The sequence below is a fragment of the Osmia lignaria genome, chromosome 7 (genome assembly GCF_051020975.1).
Source record: "Osmia lignaria lignaria isolate PbOS001 chromosome 7, iyOsmLign1, whole genome shotgun sequence".
In the NCBI taxonomy this organism is placed as follows: Eukaryota; Metazoa; Arthropoda; class Insecta; order Hymenoptera; family Megachilidae; genus Osmia; species Osmia lignaria.
Window position 1 is genome coordinate 2,598,057 of NC_135038.1, and position 11,891 is coordinate 2,609,947.

The 11,891-nt window shown below is 37.3% G+C and overlaps 1 protein-coding gene across 3 annotated transcripts; it reads right to left on the reverse strand.

Annotated features, from left to right (window-relative positions):
- Positions 1–5,355: 5,355 nt before the first annotated feature.
- On the reverse strand, positions 5,356–11,233 carry LOC117609730 (ciliary microtubule associated protein 1A). Of its 3 annotated transcripts, none has more exons than XM_034336371.2 (5): positions 11,093–11,233; positions 10,749–10,943; positions 10,194–10,344; positions 9,090–9,289; positions 5,356–6,526 (listed from the first exon to the last, which is right to left on the reverse strand). In XM_034336371.2, exons 1-5 carry the CDS (start codon positions 11,175–11,177, stop codon positions 6,462–6,464), a joined length of 696 nt encoding a protein of 231 aa, XP_034192262.1. In that variant the 5' UTR covers positions 11,178–11,233; the 3' UTR covers positions 5,356–6,461. The 3 variants fall into 3 exon arrangements, with proteins under 3 accessions (XP_034192262.1, XP_034192263.1, XP_034192264.1); XM_034336372.2 differs by lacking the exon at positions 5,356–6,526 and adding an exon at positions 6,536–8,184; XM_034336373.2 differs by lacking the exon at positions 5,356–6,526 and having other exon boundaries at positions 8,219–9,289.
- Positions 11,234–11,891: the final 658 nt, after the last annotated feature.

Here is an 11,891-nt window from a genome sequence, read left to right on the forward strand (position 1 = left end):
GGTGTTGGTGCCATTGTAGGTTTCCGCACAGGAAAAGTTCTGTTTATCGGCATACGAAATAAATACTGCACAATATGTGATATAGCGGAACGAAAAGCTACATCCCCAAAACATCATAAATGTTATAAAAACTATGATCGTTATGCCAGTTCTAGTAGCATGGAAAGTGACGCTATTGCTGAAGGTTTCAATTGCAGCATTGAAATGCATGGCTTGATATATAGAACGGTTGTTGCCAATGGTGATAGCAACGTCTATCATACTATTGTGAATAACAGACCTTACCGAGAACAAAAAGTAACTGTTAGAAAAGTAGAGTGTACCAATCACTTACTTCGTAATTTATGTAAGAAGTTGAGACACGTTGCAGAGAAAACGCAAACGAAGGGTCAGAGAGCACGTGGCTATGTTGCATACCGAAATATCATTAAAAAAAATATTTTAAATATTCGTAGAGCTGTTGTTTTAGCAGTCAATGCGCGAAAACAAGAAAAAGGGCCTCAGCATATCAAAGCTAGAGAACTTCAGAAGGACATTTTAAGTATTCCTAGCCATATATTTGGTGAGCACAAGGAGTGCAATAGCCGCAACCATACGTGTATGCCGGACGTAAACAGAGCTGAGAAAAATTACGTTCCATCTTTGAAATTGTTCGGTCTGTATAGCGAAGTCGAGAAAGCCATACGATTCCTCAGCTGCTATTCGGATAGCTTGTTAATGAATGTTACAAACAATCCCGCAGAAACTTTTAATTCAATTATCTGCAAAGAGATTGGTGGAAAACGTATTAATTTTGGTGCAAGAGGTTCCTACAATGCTAGAGTTGCAGGAGCTGTTACGCAATACAATACGCAACAAGTACTTACAGAAATGCATAAGAACATGTGTAAAACCGTTCCGCCACTAGTAAAGAGATTGGAGGAACGGCGACAAAAAAAAGTTGCAAAAACGAAACAATTTAGAATGACCTATGGTAAGACAAGGAAATTAAAGCCAGTGCAAGGAACGGATAAATATTATGGTCCAAACTCGCAAAGACCAGATCTTCCGAGTGATATGCTGCTTCAACTTCGCAAGGAACATTTTCAAAAGCTTGCAGACAATGCAAAAAATCGTACAATAATAGAAACGAACACAAGAGAGCAAAACGATTCAGATTTATGGAGAACTTTGAAGGAGGAAATGCTAACTGCTTCGAATTTTGGAGCAGTGTGTCGCATGAGACAAACAACGTCTTGCGCAGCAATGGTAAAAAACATTTTATATCCTCCATTTGTCGATACCGCTGCTATGAAATACGGTCGCGATAAAGAACACATAGCAAGAAAAGACGTGGCGAACGCAATGAAAACAAGAATTCGAACTTGTGGATTGTTCATTGATCGCGACATTCCATACTTGGGTGCATCTCCTGATGGACTTATCGACGATGACGGTTTACTGGAACTGAAATGCCCGCAATCTGCTGAGAATTTGACAGCGACAGACGCAATAGAAACAATACGTCACTTACGAAACATCTTCGATAAGAGAGATATACAAGAAATGAATAGGAAGCACCAGTATTTCTACCAAGTACAAGGTCAGTTGCATCTAACGCAGCGGAAGTACTGTATTTTCGCTATCTGGACACCTCAAAGCATACATATGATCCACGTAAATAGGGACGACGCGTATTGGACGAATCATATGGAACCTTCCCTAACGCGTTTCTACGAAGAATGCATGCTTCCGGAAATATTGGACAGCCGCCACAATAGACACATGCCTATTAGAAATCCAGAATACATACTACGGGCAAAAGAAGACGCATCAATTCAAAAATCTAGTAGAAAAATCACAAAAAAGCGTACATATGAAAACATGATACAGAACAGTGTTGAAGCATCAAATATGACCGTTGAAGCAGTAAATAGCGAGTGTGTCATTGTCAGTCATTCCGACCAAGAAGAAAAATTCATAGATGATGATGTAGGATACTATATATTGGAGACTGCTGTTTCTTCCGTAACTGACGTACAGAAAAATGTACTACCTGTGCAAACTAAATTAAACGATGAATCGTTGGATCGATTTCTGCGTGTCGTCAGAGAAACTGCTCCTTTTGAAACGCAAAGTGTCCTATACTTACAGTTTACAAAATTTATCAAGCCCTGCTGTAGTGACAAAAGCGTGCAAATAATTGGAGGCAACTGTTCTGATCACTGGCGAAGTATCTATTTCGACGGTCGCAAACTCCATGTATACGACAGTTTACCTGGCAGTGCATACGACAAGCTCGTAGAGGAAGAAAAAAAATATATTGCATTACGATTTCCTCATATTCGCAAAAATGATATACTTTTTGAAAGAGTTCAGGCGCAACCAGATTGTTACAGTTGTGGTGTATACGCGGCGGCATACATCACTACCATAGTTTTGGGTGGAAACCCTTGCTCAGAAAACTATTCCCATGACATACAGCGGCTGAGATGTCACTTCGTAAATATTATTGAAAATAATAGACTGTCGCCCTTCCCGACAGAATAAGAGAATAGTAATATATTATGCACTGTTGGAGCATAGGCTTATTAGCGAGGTCGTGAAGGCAATTAGTCCGACAATGCGTTAGTAAAAGTTTCATTCAGAAAATGTCAGAAATAAAAAAGCATCAGTCACACCGATATGTTTCGGCTCCTGGCATGTAAACGCAGAGTTGACGCCACTGTACATTTTTTCTTTGCCTCTTCAAAATTGAGTGACATAACCCTTATCTATGCTTCAACACTTTGTATTCATGTATCTTATTTCCTGTAAAATCCTCTTTTTATTCACGGCCACCAGCAGCATAAAAATGTGTAAATACAGTAAAATCTCGATTCGTGCATTTCAATCGGAACCGAATGCGAACTCGAATCGTGTACAGAACACGTTTCTGGAGTGAGTTCGGCTCGCGTTTGATGTGGTGACAGCCGAGAATCGAGGTGTACAGGAAAAAAGCAAAATACCCGGATACGTGTGAGACAATATTAACGCAATCAAAATTTTTTAATTTTTATAATGAAAATGTAATAATGTATTTGTTAGATTTTTTTGATTAAAACAAGATCAAATATGACATAATTTGAATTATAATTATTTATTTACTTATTTATATCTAAATAAGTAAAAATAATGCAAATTATATGGTGTTTGGTCTTATTTTAATCAGTACAACCTTACAATGACATTGGTGAAAGTTTCATTTAGCAAAAATGAAAAATAAAAAAGTTATTGTTGAATTAATGTTGTCTCTCTCAAATGTTTTTTCTCGGGCCGTTTAATTTTCGGACCTCTTTCTCTTTCGCTATTTGTCCTTTCCTACGTTCACCAGCATTGAAGAACTCACTCCAACCGTGTTGTTCTTCCAGCGTCACATTTTCGTTTCCTATTCATCGAATATTTGGGCGTAACGCAAAATCAGGAGAGTCCAGCATAATATCAGATTATATGCTGAAAAAATGTACTACTTATCTGTCTACAAAAAATTTAATACATCTGGCAACATATTTATTTTCGGGATGCTAAGTAATTAGCATTTCACTACTCTCCTGTACAGATCGTGTGTAGCAGTAGTGACTGAAAAATATTAAAAATCCAGGATATTTTGTGCCGTTGAAATGAAATATGTAAACCGCTGACAATGAAAAATCTATCTATATAACACATTGAATTCTGCCTATAGATGTGCGTCTGCGACAGCACATGCATAAGTGTTGGTTGCCATCCGCTGGCCATTTGTCTTCTGTTTAGAAAGAAGGTCAGGAACCGTAAAAGTTCTATTCATAACTGCATATCCGAGATTTCAAGAAATGTGTATTCAAATTCAATTACAGGTGAATATTATTGATGTGATGGGTTACGTTGCAGCCGTAAAGTGGCCGGCAACGTTTTTCTGCAATAATAATAAGAAGTAAAAAAAAATTGCAAGAAATGCACAAATGCGTATTATAAATAATTTGTTATTATTTCACGAAAGCGTTTCCGACCGCAGGCAGCCGGATGTACATATATACTATAACCTAACTGATTACATCAATAACATTCACTTGTAATTGGGTTTGAATAGACATTTCTTGGAGTCTGGTATATGCGGTTGTGAACGAAACCTTCACTCTCGTTCGACCCTCGTTTCTAAACAGAAAAGTGGCAAGCAATTTGACGCAATGTATGCTGTCACAGATCAACAACTATATTTTTGCAAATATCTAGGAAAGTAAGCGAGAACGCTCCTTATATGTATAAGAAAAAGTTGTTCAAAATATCAATTTTTATAACATATCAAAAAATCATCGAAATCGGGAAGGACGTATTTGTTCTGCAGTTTCACTAAAAAAAAGAATAATAATAGCAACAAAAAATAATGATAGTACGTCTTGTGACACATGGGTTGAAAATGGCTATCCTAGTCGATAGAACGATGCACGAAAAAGAAATTCACGCATCATAGTTCATCGCCTCTTCCAGGCTCGAACGTCCCATTCTCCACGATACATTGTATCGTCGTCGACGGTTCGATTGACGCACACATATTCACATATACGAGCTGCGAATGAGCGCGCGGTCGAGCACAGAAAACGAACAAACTGCGCCCTACAGAAAAAACAAGGAACTAAATTTGTGGTCTGTTTTACCTTTTTGACGTCTTTCGTGAGTGAAAAATCAACGAAATCGTAGAACCCACTATTTTTCTAAACGAAAGCTTGTACACCATTACCCGAGTGCTCGTTTTGCTCTATCCGATCCAAAGAATGGCGCTCTGGTCTCTATTTGGACATTCGATTCGCAAAAATGTTTATATTACGAATAAGTTAATGCAGGCGAGTCCGATCCGCCATTTTCTTGACCGTGGACAGACAGTAATTTCAATATTTTACAACTTTTTGACGATTTAGGTAAAATAAGGACCAGAGCGCCATTCTTTAGGGCCTCCTGAACACGTCCCTCAAATTTCTTTGCAATCTGTTCAGCAGGAACAAAAAATGGTGCGAAACGTATTGTGAACCAGGCTGTATAAATTATGAACTAGGTTGTAAAGAAAGTTGAATGTGGTGGCTGAAGTGCGTCAAATTTAAATTGTAAAGGAAGAACAGTATTTTGTTATAAAGGACTCCTTATTATACAACTCGATCAGTAGAAGAGAATCGGTTCTTCGTTATCAAATGTTAGTCATGGATAGAATTAATGAGCGTTGCTAACGATGATTTACTTAGTGATCAGAAGCTGTATATATAGGGGAACTTTTGTCCTTTCTTTTGTCCTAATCTTTTGTCCTTTGTTCTTTGTAAACGCTCAAGAGAAGTACTCGTGTAAAACATTTATTTTCAATTCAATTTATTGTTCTTGTTCCAATACATTAAACTTAAAGTTAATCGTTATTAAAAGTTTAGTTCATTTTAAATAGTTAAAAATTAGTTTTCTTTTTTTTTAAATATTTCACGTGAACAGATTGCTTTAGCGCTCCACGGGCGGCTTACCCACGTTCCTTGGATTTAAAAAATCCCTAGAATTACGAAGAATCTCGCAACACACGTTACAGTAGTATAAAGAATATGTATATTTTATTTGTGCGGCAACTGGCTAGCGCGAACTTCTATCTAGCCGTTAAAACATTTGACTTTTTTCTTTTTTTGGAATATATATTATTGATGTAACGTGAAACGTTATCACGTGAATATGTTTAGAGTGTTATGGCGACACTGCCATGGGAATATTTATCGATAGTCTGTAGTATCGGTCGAGGACCTTTTGTATCGACGGTCATAAATTAAGAGCGAAATTCAAACATCATCTGTGCGTACACTTATATAAATAGACAAAGATTACATTGTAAACCCTCGACGTGGGTGATCGAGCTGAGAGAAGGCCGGAAATCCAGAGAATGGAATAGTTTCACTTCGAAAATTCCTAAAAGACTAATTTATGATAGACCATAGCCAATTCGTTGTTTTCGACCAAGTCACGAACGGTCCTTAAAAGTTACGAAGTCTTTTTCGATATCCTGTCTATTCATGCACTCTGAGAGGGTCGTAAATTTCCTCAAGAGTTGCCTTCAGCAAGTACAAGGTTTTGTCTTTTCCTATTTTCTCTGGGTCCCACGCTTTTTCGTAGCACATGTGCGCTGCAACGTTCTAGCGTCTTGGGATAACATACTGCGCGGGTTAGATTTTTGTCAGTGTTACATAGATGACATAATTATAGCATCACCCGATATTGAAACTCATGAAAGACATTTGCGTGCATTATTTGACCAATTAAGGAATAATGGACTGGTTATAAACTTAGCTAAGTGTAAATTCGCGGAAACTAGTGTAGAATATTTAGGATGTAAGGTTAGTGATAAGAGGAATCGCACCGCTGGACGAGCGGATCAAAGCGATCAAAGACTTTCCAAAGCCGGAGACGTTAGCCGATCTCCGTAGATTTATCGGCGTAGTTGGTTTTTACCGTAGGTTTCTTCCTGGCGCAGCAGAACGGCTGGACCCGCTGAATAAACATTTGAAGGGAGCTAGGAAAAAAGATAAGAGACCTGTAAGTTGGGACAGTGAGTCTGAAAAGGCGTTTAATGAAGCTAAAGAACGCATAGCCGCCGTTTCCTTGCTGCACCATCCAAGAGAGAACGCAGCGTTGGCGCTGCGCACGGATGCTTCAGACGTAGCGATAGGGGCAGTACTGGAACAGCTAAACGACGGTGAGTGGGAACCACTCGGTTTTTTCTCAAAAAAATTGGAAAAAGCTCAAACCAGATATAGTGTTTACGACAGGGAGCTTTTGGCCATTTATAAAAGTCTCAAATTTTTTAGGCATTTTGTCGAAGGTAGACAACTACTTATTCAAACTGACCACAAGCCTTTGGTATACGCGTTTCAGCAAAGGACTGATAAGGCTAGTCCACGGCAGCTTAGACAGTTGGACTTTATAAGCCAATTCACAACACAAATTATATATGTAGAAGGCAAAGAAAATATTGTAGCCGACGCGTTTTCAAGAGTGAGCACAATAGATTTATCCGTGATAATTTCAACAAAAGAATTGATGCAAGCACAAGCAAATGACGGGGAATTGCAAAAAATATTATCCAAAAACTCCGGCAAGTGGAATTTCCAAAAGATAGTTTTGGACAATTCAGATGAATACTTGTACGGAGATGTGATATGAAATAGCGTTAGACTCTACGTACCAATAACACTACGTAGGAAAATTTTTGACAATGTTCACAATTTGTCGCACCCGAGCGGGCGCGCTGCGAAAAGGCTTGTGGCCAAAAGCTTTGTGTGGCCTTTAATGAATCGCGACATAGCCGAGTGGTCTCGCACACGTGTATCATGTCAGCGAAGTAAGATTCACCGTCATAACAAATTCACGCCAAGTAAAATAGAAGTTCCTAGCGGTCGTTTCGAACATATCCACGTAGATTTAGTCGGACCGTTACCGGTAATTAACAAGTACAAATATTGTTTAACTGTGATAGATAGATTTTCCAGGTGGCCTCAGACAGTGCCACTCGTCGAGTGCTCATCAGACACAGTGGCCACAGCCCTATATACTAACTGGATAGCAAGGTTCGGAGCCCCAGCTACCATCACGTCAGATCAGGGCACACAGTTTGAGTCGCAATTGTTTCAAGCACTGACAAAATTGATCGGTTGTCACAAGACAAGGACAACAGCGTACCACCCTCAATCAAATGGCATGATTGAGAGGTGGCACCGTTCACTAAAAGCCGCAATAATGTGCCATGAGACGAAAAATTGGGTGGAAATCCTCCCAACGGTTCTGCTGGGACTCCGAGCAAGCTATAAGGAGGATATTAAGGTATCCGCTGCTGAGATGGTTTACGGTACCCCAATTAGATTGCCGGGAGAATTTTTTATTAGGCAGGATGAAACAGTGGACCCACAGATATTCTTGGAAAAATTTAGACTACATATTAGGCAAGTAAAGCCGAGTCCTAGTCACACCATGGCGTAAAGAATGCTTTTACGCATAAAACATTGTACACGTGTACACACGTATTTGTCCGAGTAGACGCTATTAGGAAATCCTTGGAAGCGCCTTACGAAGGTCTATTTAAATTCGTCAAAAGAATTACCGACCGAATTTTCAAGATAGATTATCACGGAAAAGAAGTAAACATCTCAGTACAAAGGTTAAAGCCAGCTTTTTCTGAAAAAGCAGAAAGCAATTTAAACGCAAATGTAAAGACTTATAAACCAAAGAAAAATGTGACGTTCGCAAATTAATTAACTCACTCGGAGGGGAGTGATGTAGCGACCATCGGCGCGCTCTTATGCGCCCTCTAAATGTCACTAGGTTAAGTTAGGTTAGTTTTAGTTTCTAGTCTATAGTTAGTTTGGTAAGACTGTTGTACCATTAGCAAGATGCAAAAAAGCAAGCGTCCCACGCATTCAATAAAGCACAACTGTTAGAGTGCACACACGGCGTAGGTGCAGTGCAATAAAAAAGACATATGCTCTATCGTAAATTAGTGTCGCTCTGTTTTACCATTCCTTTCCCGTGGAACCTAATACCCACAAGCGCGACGACCGAATACCCATCTAGCAGCCAGTAGATGAGTCAGCGTGACGAATGCTTGTCGTGAAAATTGACAGTTAGCGAAGGATTGTCTAACGGTATCTGCGTAAAAACGGGCGAAGGACCGATCCGTTTAGAAACGCTTAGCTTACGTTGTAGAATATTCTTTGATTTACTTTTTCTACTTGTATTATTGCATTACATTATTTGGTTTAGCATTTTGGTTTTCGTTATTGTGTAAATAAAATCTCGCTGCAAACGAAAGCACGAGCCTATTTTATTGAGAATCTGTCGTTCACGTGGTGTCGCAGTTTCCTTACAAGATTAACAAATACGAAAAATTCCGAAAGATTAACGTATATTTGTGTAGATCAAATTAGTGACAGATAAACATTTTAGAGCAATTATGAGAATATATATTAAATTTAGAATAAAAGGTATTTTCTAATATATTTGGACTGTTAATTTTTGTTAAATATTAATTGTGTTCTAACATTGTTCGTCACATTCTACAATATATGGAGGAGCACACTCACTATGTTTAGTTCCAAAAGAATACTGAGGAGTTGGTTTAGGAAGTATAGGGTGATATTTAGGTCCTGGAGAGCGGCAAATTGCTTTTGCACCTAGTCTGTAAGCTAAACTATAAACTGGCGCTTTTGGTTTAGTCAAGTCAATGCTGTAAGGACGAGAACCTGGTGTACCATCACATTTTGCAACATCTATACGTCTTCCTCTATAAAACATACATACATTAGACATTTTTTTAATTACTTATATTTAAAAAATTTCAGTTAAATGTAAGGACAAATTAAAGTGGCAAAGATTGTATAAATTTTCGGCAAAAGTTCAGTATGGTGACAACGCCTTGTAGGAGTATGATATATATAGTTGTGAAGAGCGAGTCGAAGGGAGTAAAAATCCGAAATAATTATTTTTAGGAAATGAACGGTTCATAAGATATTTGCAAAAAACTGTTACTACTACGACATCAGGATCTTACCTATATATGTACGTCCCTGGCAGCGCATGCGTCGGCGTGGTGCGACCGCTTATCTATTGTTTCTGCATACGCACGCTGGCGGCGGCTTCAAATTTTTTGAACGCACACTCAGTTATTAAATTATTACACTAACTAAACCATAATTAAAAGCGATCGCACCATGCCAGCACATGCGCTGCCAAGGACGTGCACGCAGACGTAAGATCCTGATGCAGTAGCAGTAACAGTTTTTTGCAAATATCTTGGGAACCGTTTATTTCCTCAAAACAACTCTTTGGGTTTCGTATTACTCCCCCCCCCCCCCCCCTCTTTCGGGCGTGCTCATTATACTGAACCGCCGCCTGACAGAGTTATTTAGTCTATTGTTGTAAATATTTTCAGAATTAAGCTATTAGTAATTTTCTGATTTCTTTTAACACAAAAAACTTTCAATTTTCACATTGTACGTGTTTTTTGAAACAATGTAGGTTCCAAAAATTTTATAATTTAGCAGAAGCAGAAATCAAATTTTTTTTAGCATTTTCCTGTTATAAAGTTGAACATATCTTTTGATAGACTTAAAATATCTTTGTATATGGAACTTGGAGAAGTTATGCCAGTAATACACCAAGCAGGTAATAAAACAGAAGATACATACATATAGAATGCTGGTCCTGGTGTGGGAGATTTTACGTAGTATGGTCCTGGCCCAACACATTTTTGTCTTTGTTTAGTTCTAGATTTTATTGTGAAAGCTGTTGATTTAGGGGTTGGTAGAAGATATTTTGGACCAGGGCTACTGCAAGTACCTAGCAATAAAAAAATCCTAGTGTAATTCTAATACAGGAATAATGAAAATAAGTACAATTGATGTTACATTTTTGAAAGTAGTTATTATTTTTTTAAATCAAAAACTTATAAGAGAATTCATAAAAATAGAATAGTGGTTCTCAAACTGGGTGCCGCCACAAGGTAGCTGAGAAATTTTGAATTGTTTATGTGGAAAAAGCCAAATATTAATAAGTCTTCATATCTTTACTAACTGTAAAAAGCAAACAATAATAATAATAGGAATGTCGTGGATTTTGTTGAATAATTTCAGTGTGCCGTCCAACAAAATGTTTGAGAACCAATGGAATAGAAGATTGAATAATGAATTATTAGTTCATAAGTTCATATGGCAAACTCATTGTATGAATAAAAAATATAATACCAAAACTCTTTCCAACCAATCCAAAACTAAAACCTTTCTTCTTGGGTCCTACTAACAAATATTTTGGTCCTGGCCCTTCGCATATTCGAGTTATAACATGTCTGTTTCCAAATGTATACGCTGGATTTCGATATCTTGAAAGACAATGGTCTTTGTAACCCACAAGTGTTTTAAGTAGATATTTAGGGCCTGGACCTAAGGTATAAAATTTGTTAAGGCTATGTCATGGGAAACTAAAGTCTTTGAGTAATCTTTGTACAAATAAATATTTTGTAGTTAATAGCTTCAAGGCTATATGTTTATACAGACTTTGTAACATATTAAAGTAATATTTAACTATTCACCTCTAATCCCACATATAAAGGATCCAGGTTTCTCTGCTTTTTTTATTGGTTCAGTTTCTGATTGTGGACGGGGTTTTGATGACATTTTTATACTTGATAATTTACATTTCCAAAAGAATTTTGATTATATTAAAATTGTAATATTGTCATTTGAACTACGCCATCTTAAATACAGATAGTTGGTTAGTATAGCATATTAGGTGATTCGTGAACGCATCGACAATCGAAAAATTATGCACTCTAATAAAAAAAAAATAAAACTATGAAACGAATACATATCAGAACATTGGTATTGGAATTCTCAAATATATAAAATTTGTTTTAGAACTAATATTGTAAGTATAATTGAATCTTATAATATTGGTGAGTATTGTGATTTTTCAGTGCTTCCTCTGATACACTGCTCAAAATATTTTTTTAATAATTTGTTATACATATACATGTGTGTACAGTGTACATACAATACATTACATACCGACATTTTAATCACTTACAATAAGATGTTTCTGTTGCTATTATATTAAATCAAAGAAATGTTTAAAACATAAGATTATTTATTCAAAATTGTAATACATTTTTTAAATTAAATGCATTAACAAAAATAACAAATGGTGGTAAGGAAACTAATAAAATTGTTCTTCACTAGGAAGAAACACGGGTGAGCCAGTGCTCGACCGCTCCAAAATGGTTGCAATTCAAACGAGTGATCTTTTGTCGTGCGATACCGCTGTGATTATATGTTTATCGTCGTATTTTTTTTCAAAGTACAGGGTGTAAAAAAACTAAATGTCACGACCTA

Excerpts from the sequence above, each read along its gene's own strand:
- LOC117609730 (XM_034336371.2), bottom strand. The coding sequence starts at position 11,177 with ATGTCATCAAAACCCCGTCCACAATCAGAAACTGAACCAATAAAAAAA. Across the intron at positions 10,944-11,092 it reads CTTTATATGTGGGATTAGAG|GTCCAGGCCCTAAATATCTA; the intron begins GTGAATAGTTAA and ends TTTATACCTTAG. Across the intron at positions 6,527-9,089 it reads TTCTTTTGGAACTAAACATA|CTCCCTTCAAATGTTTATTC; the intron begins GTGAGTGTGCTC and ends CTTTTTTCCTAG.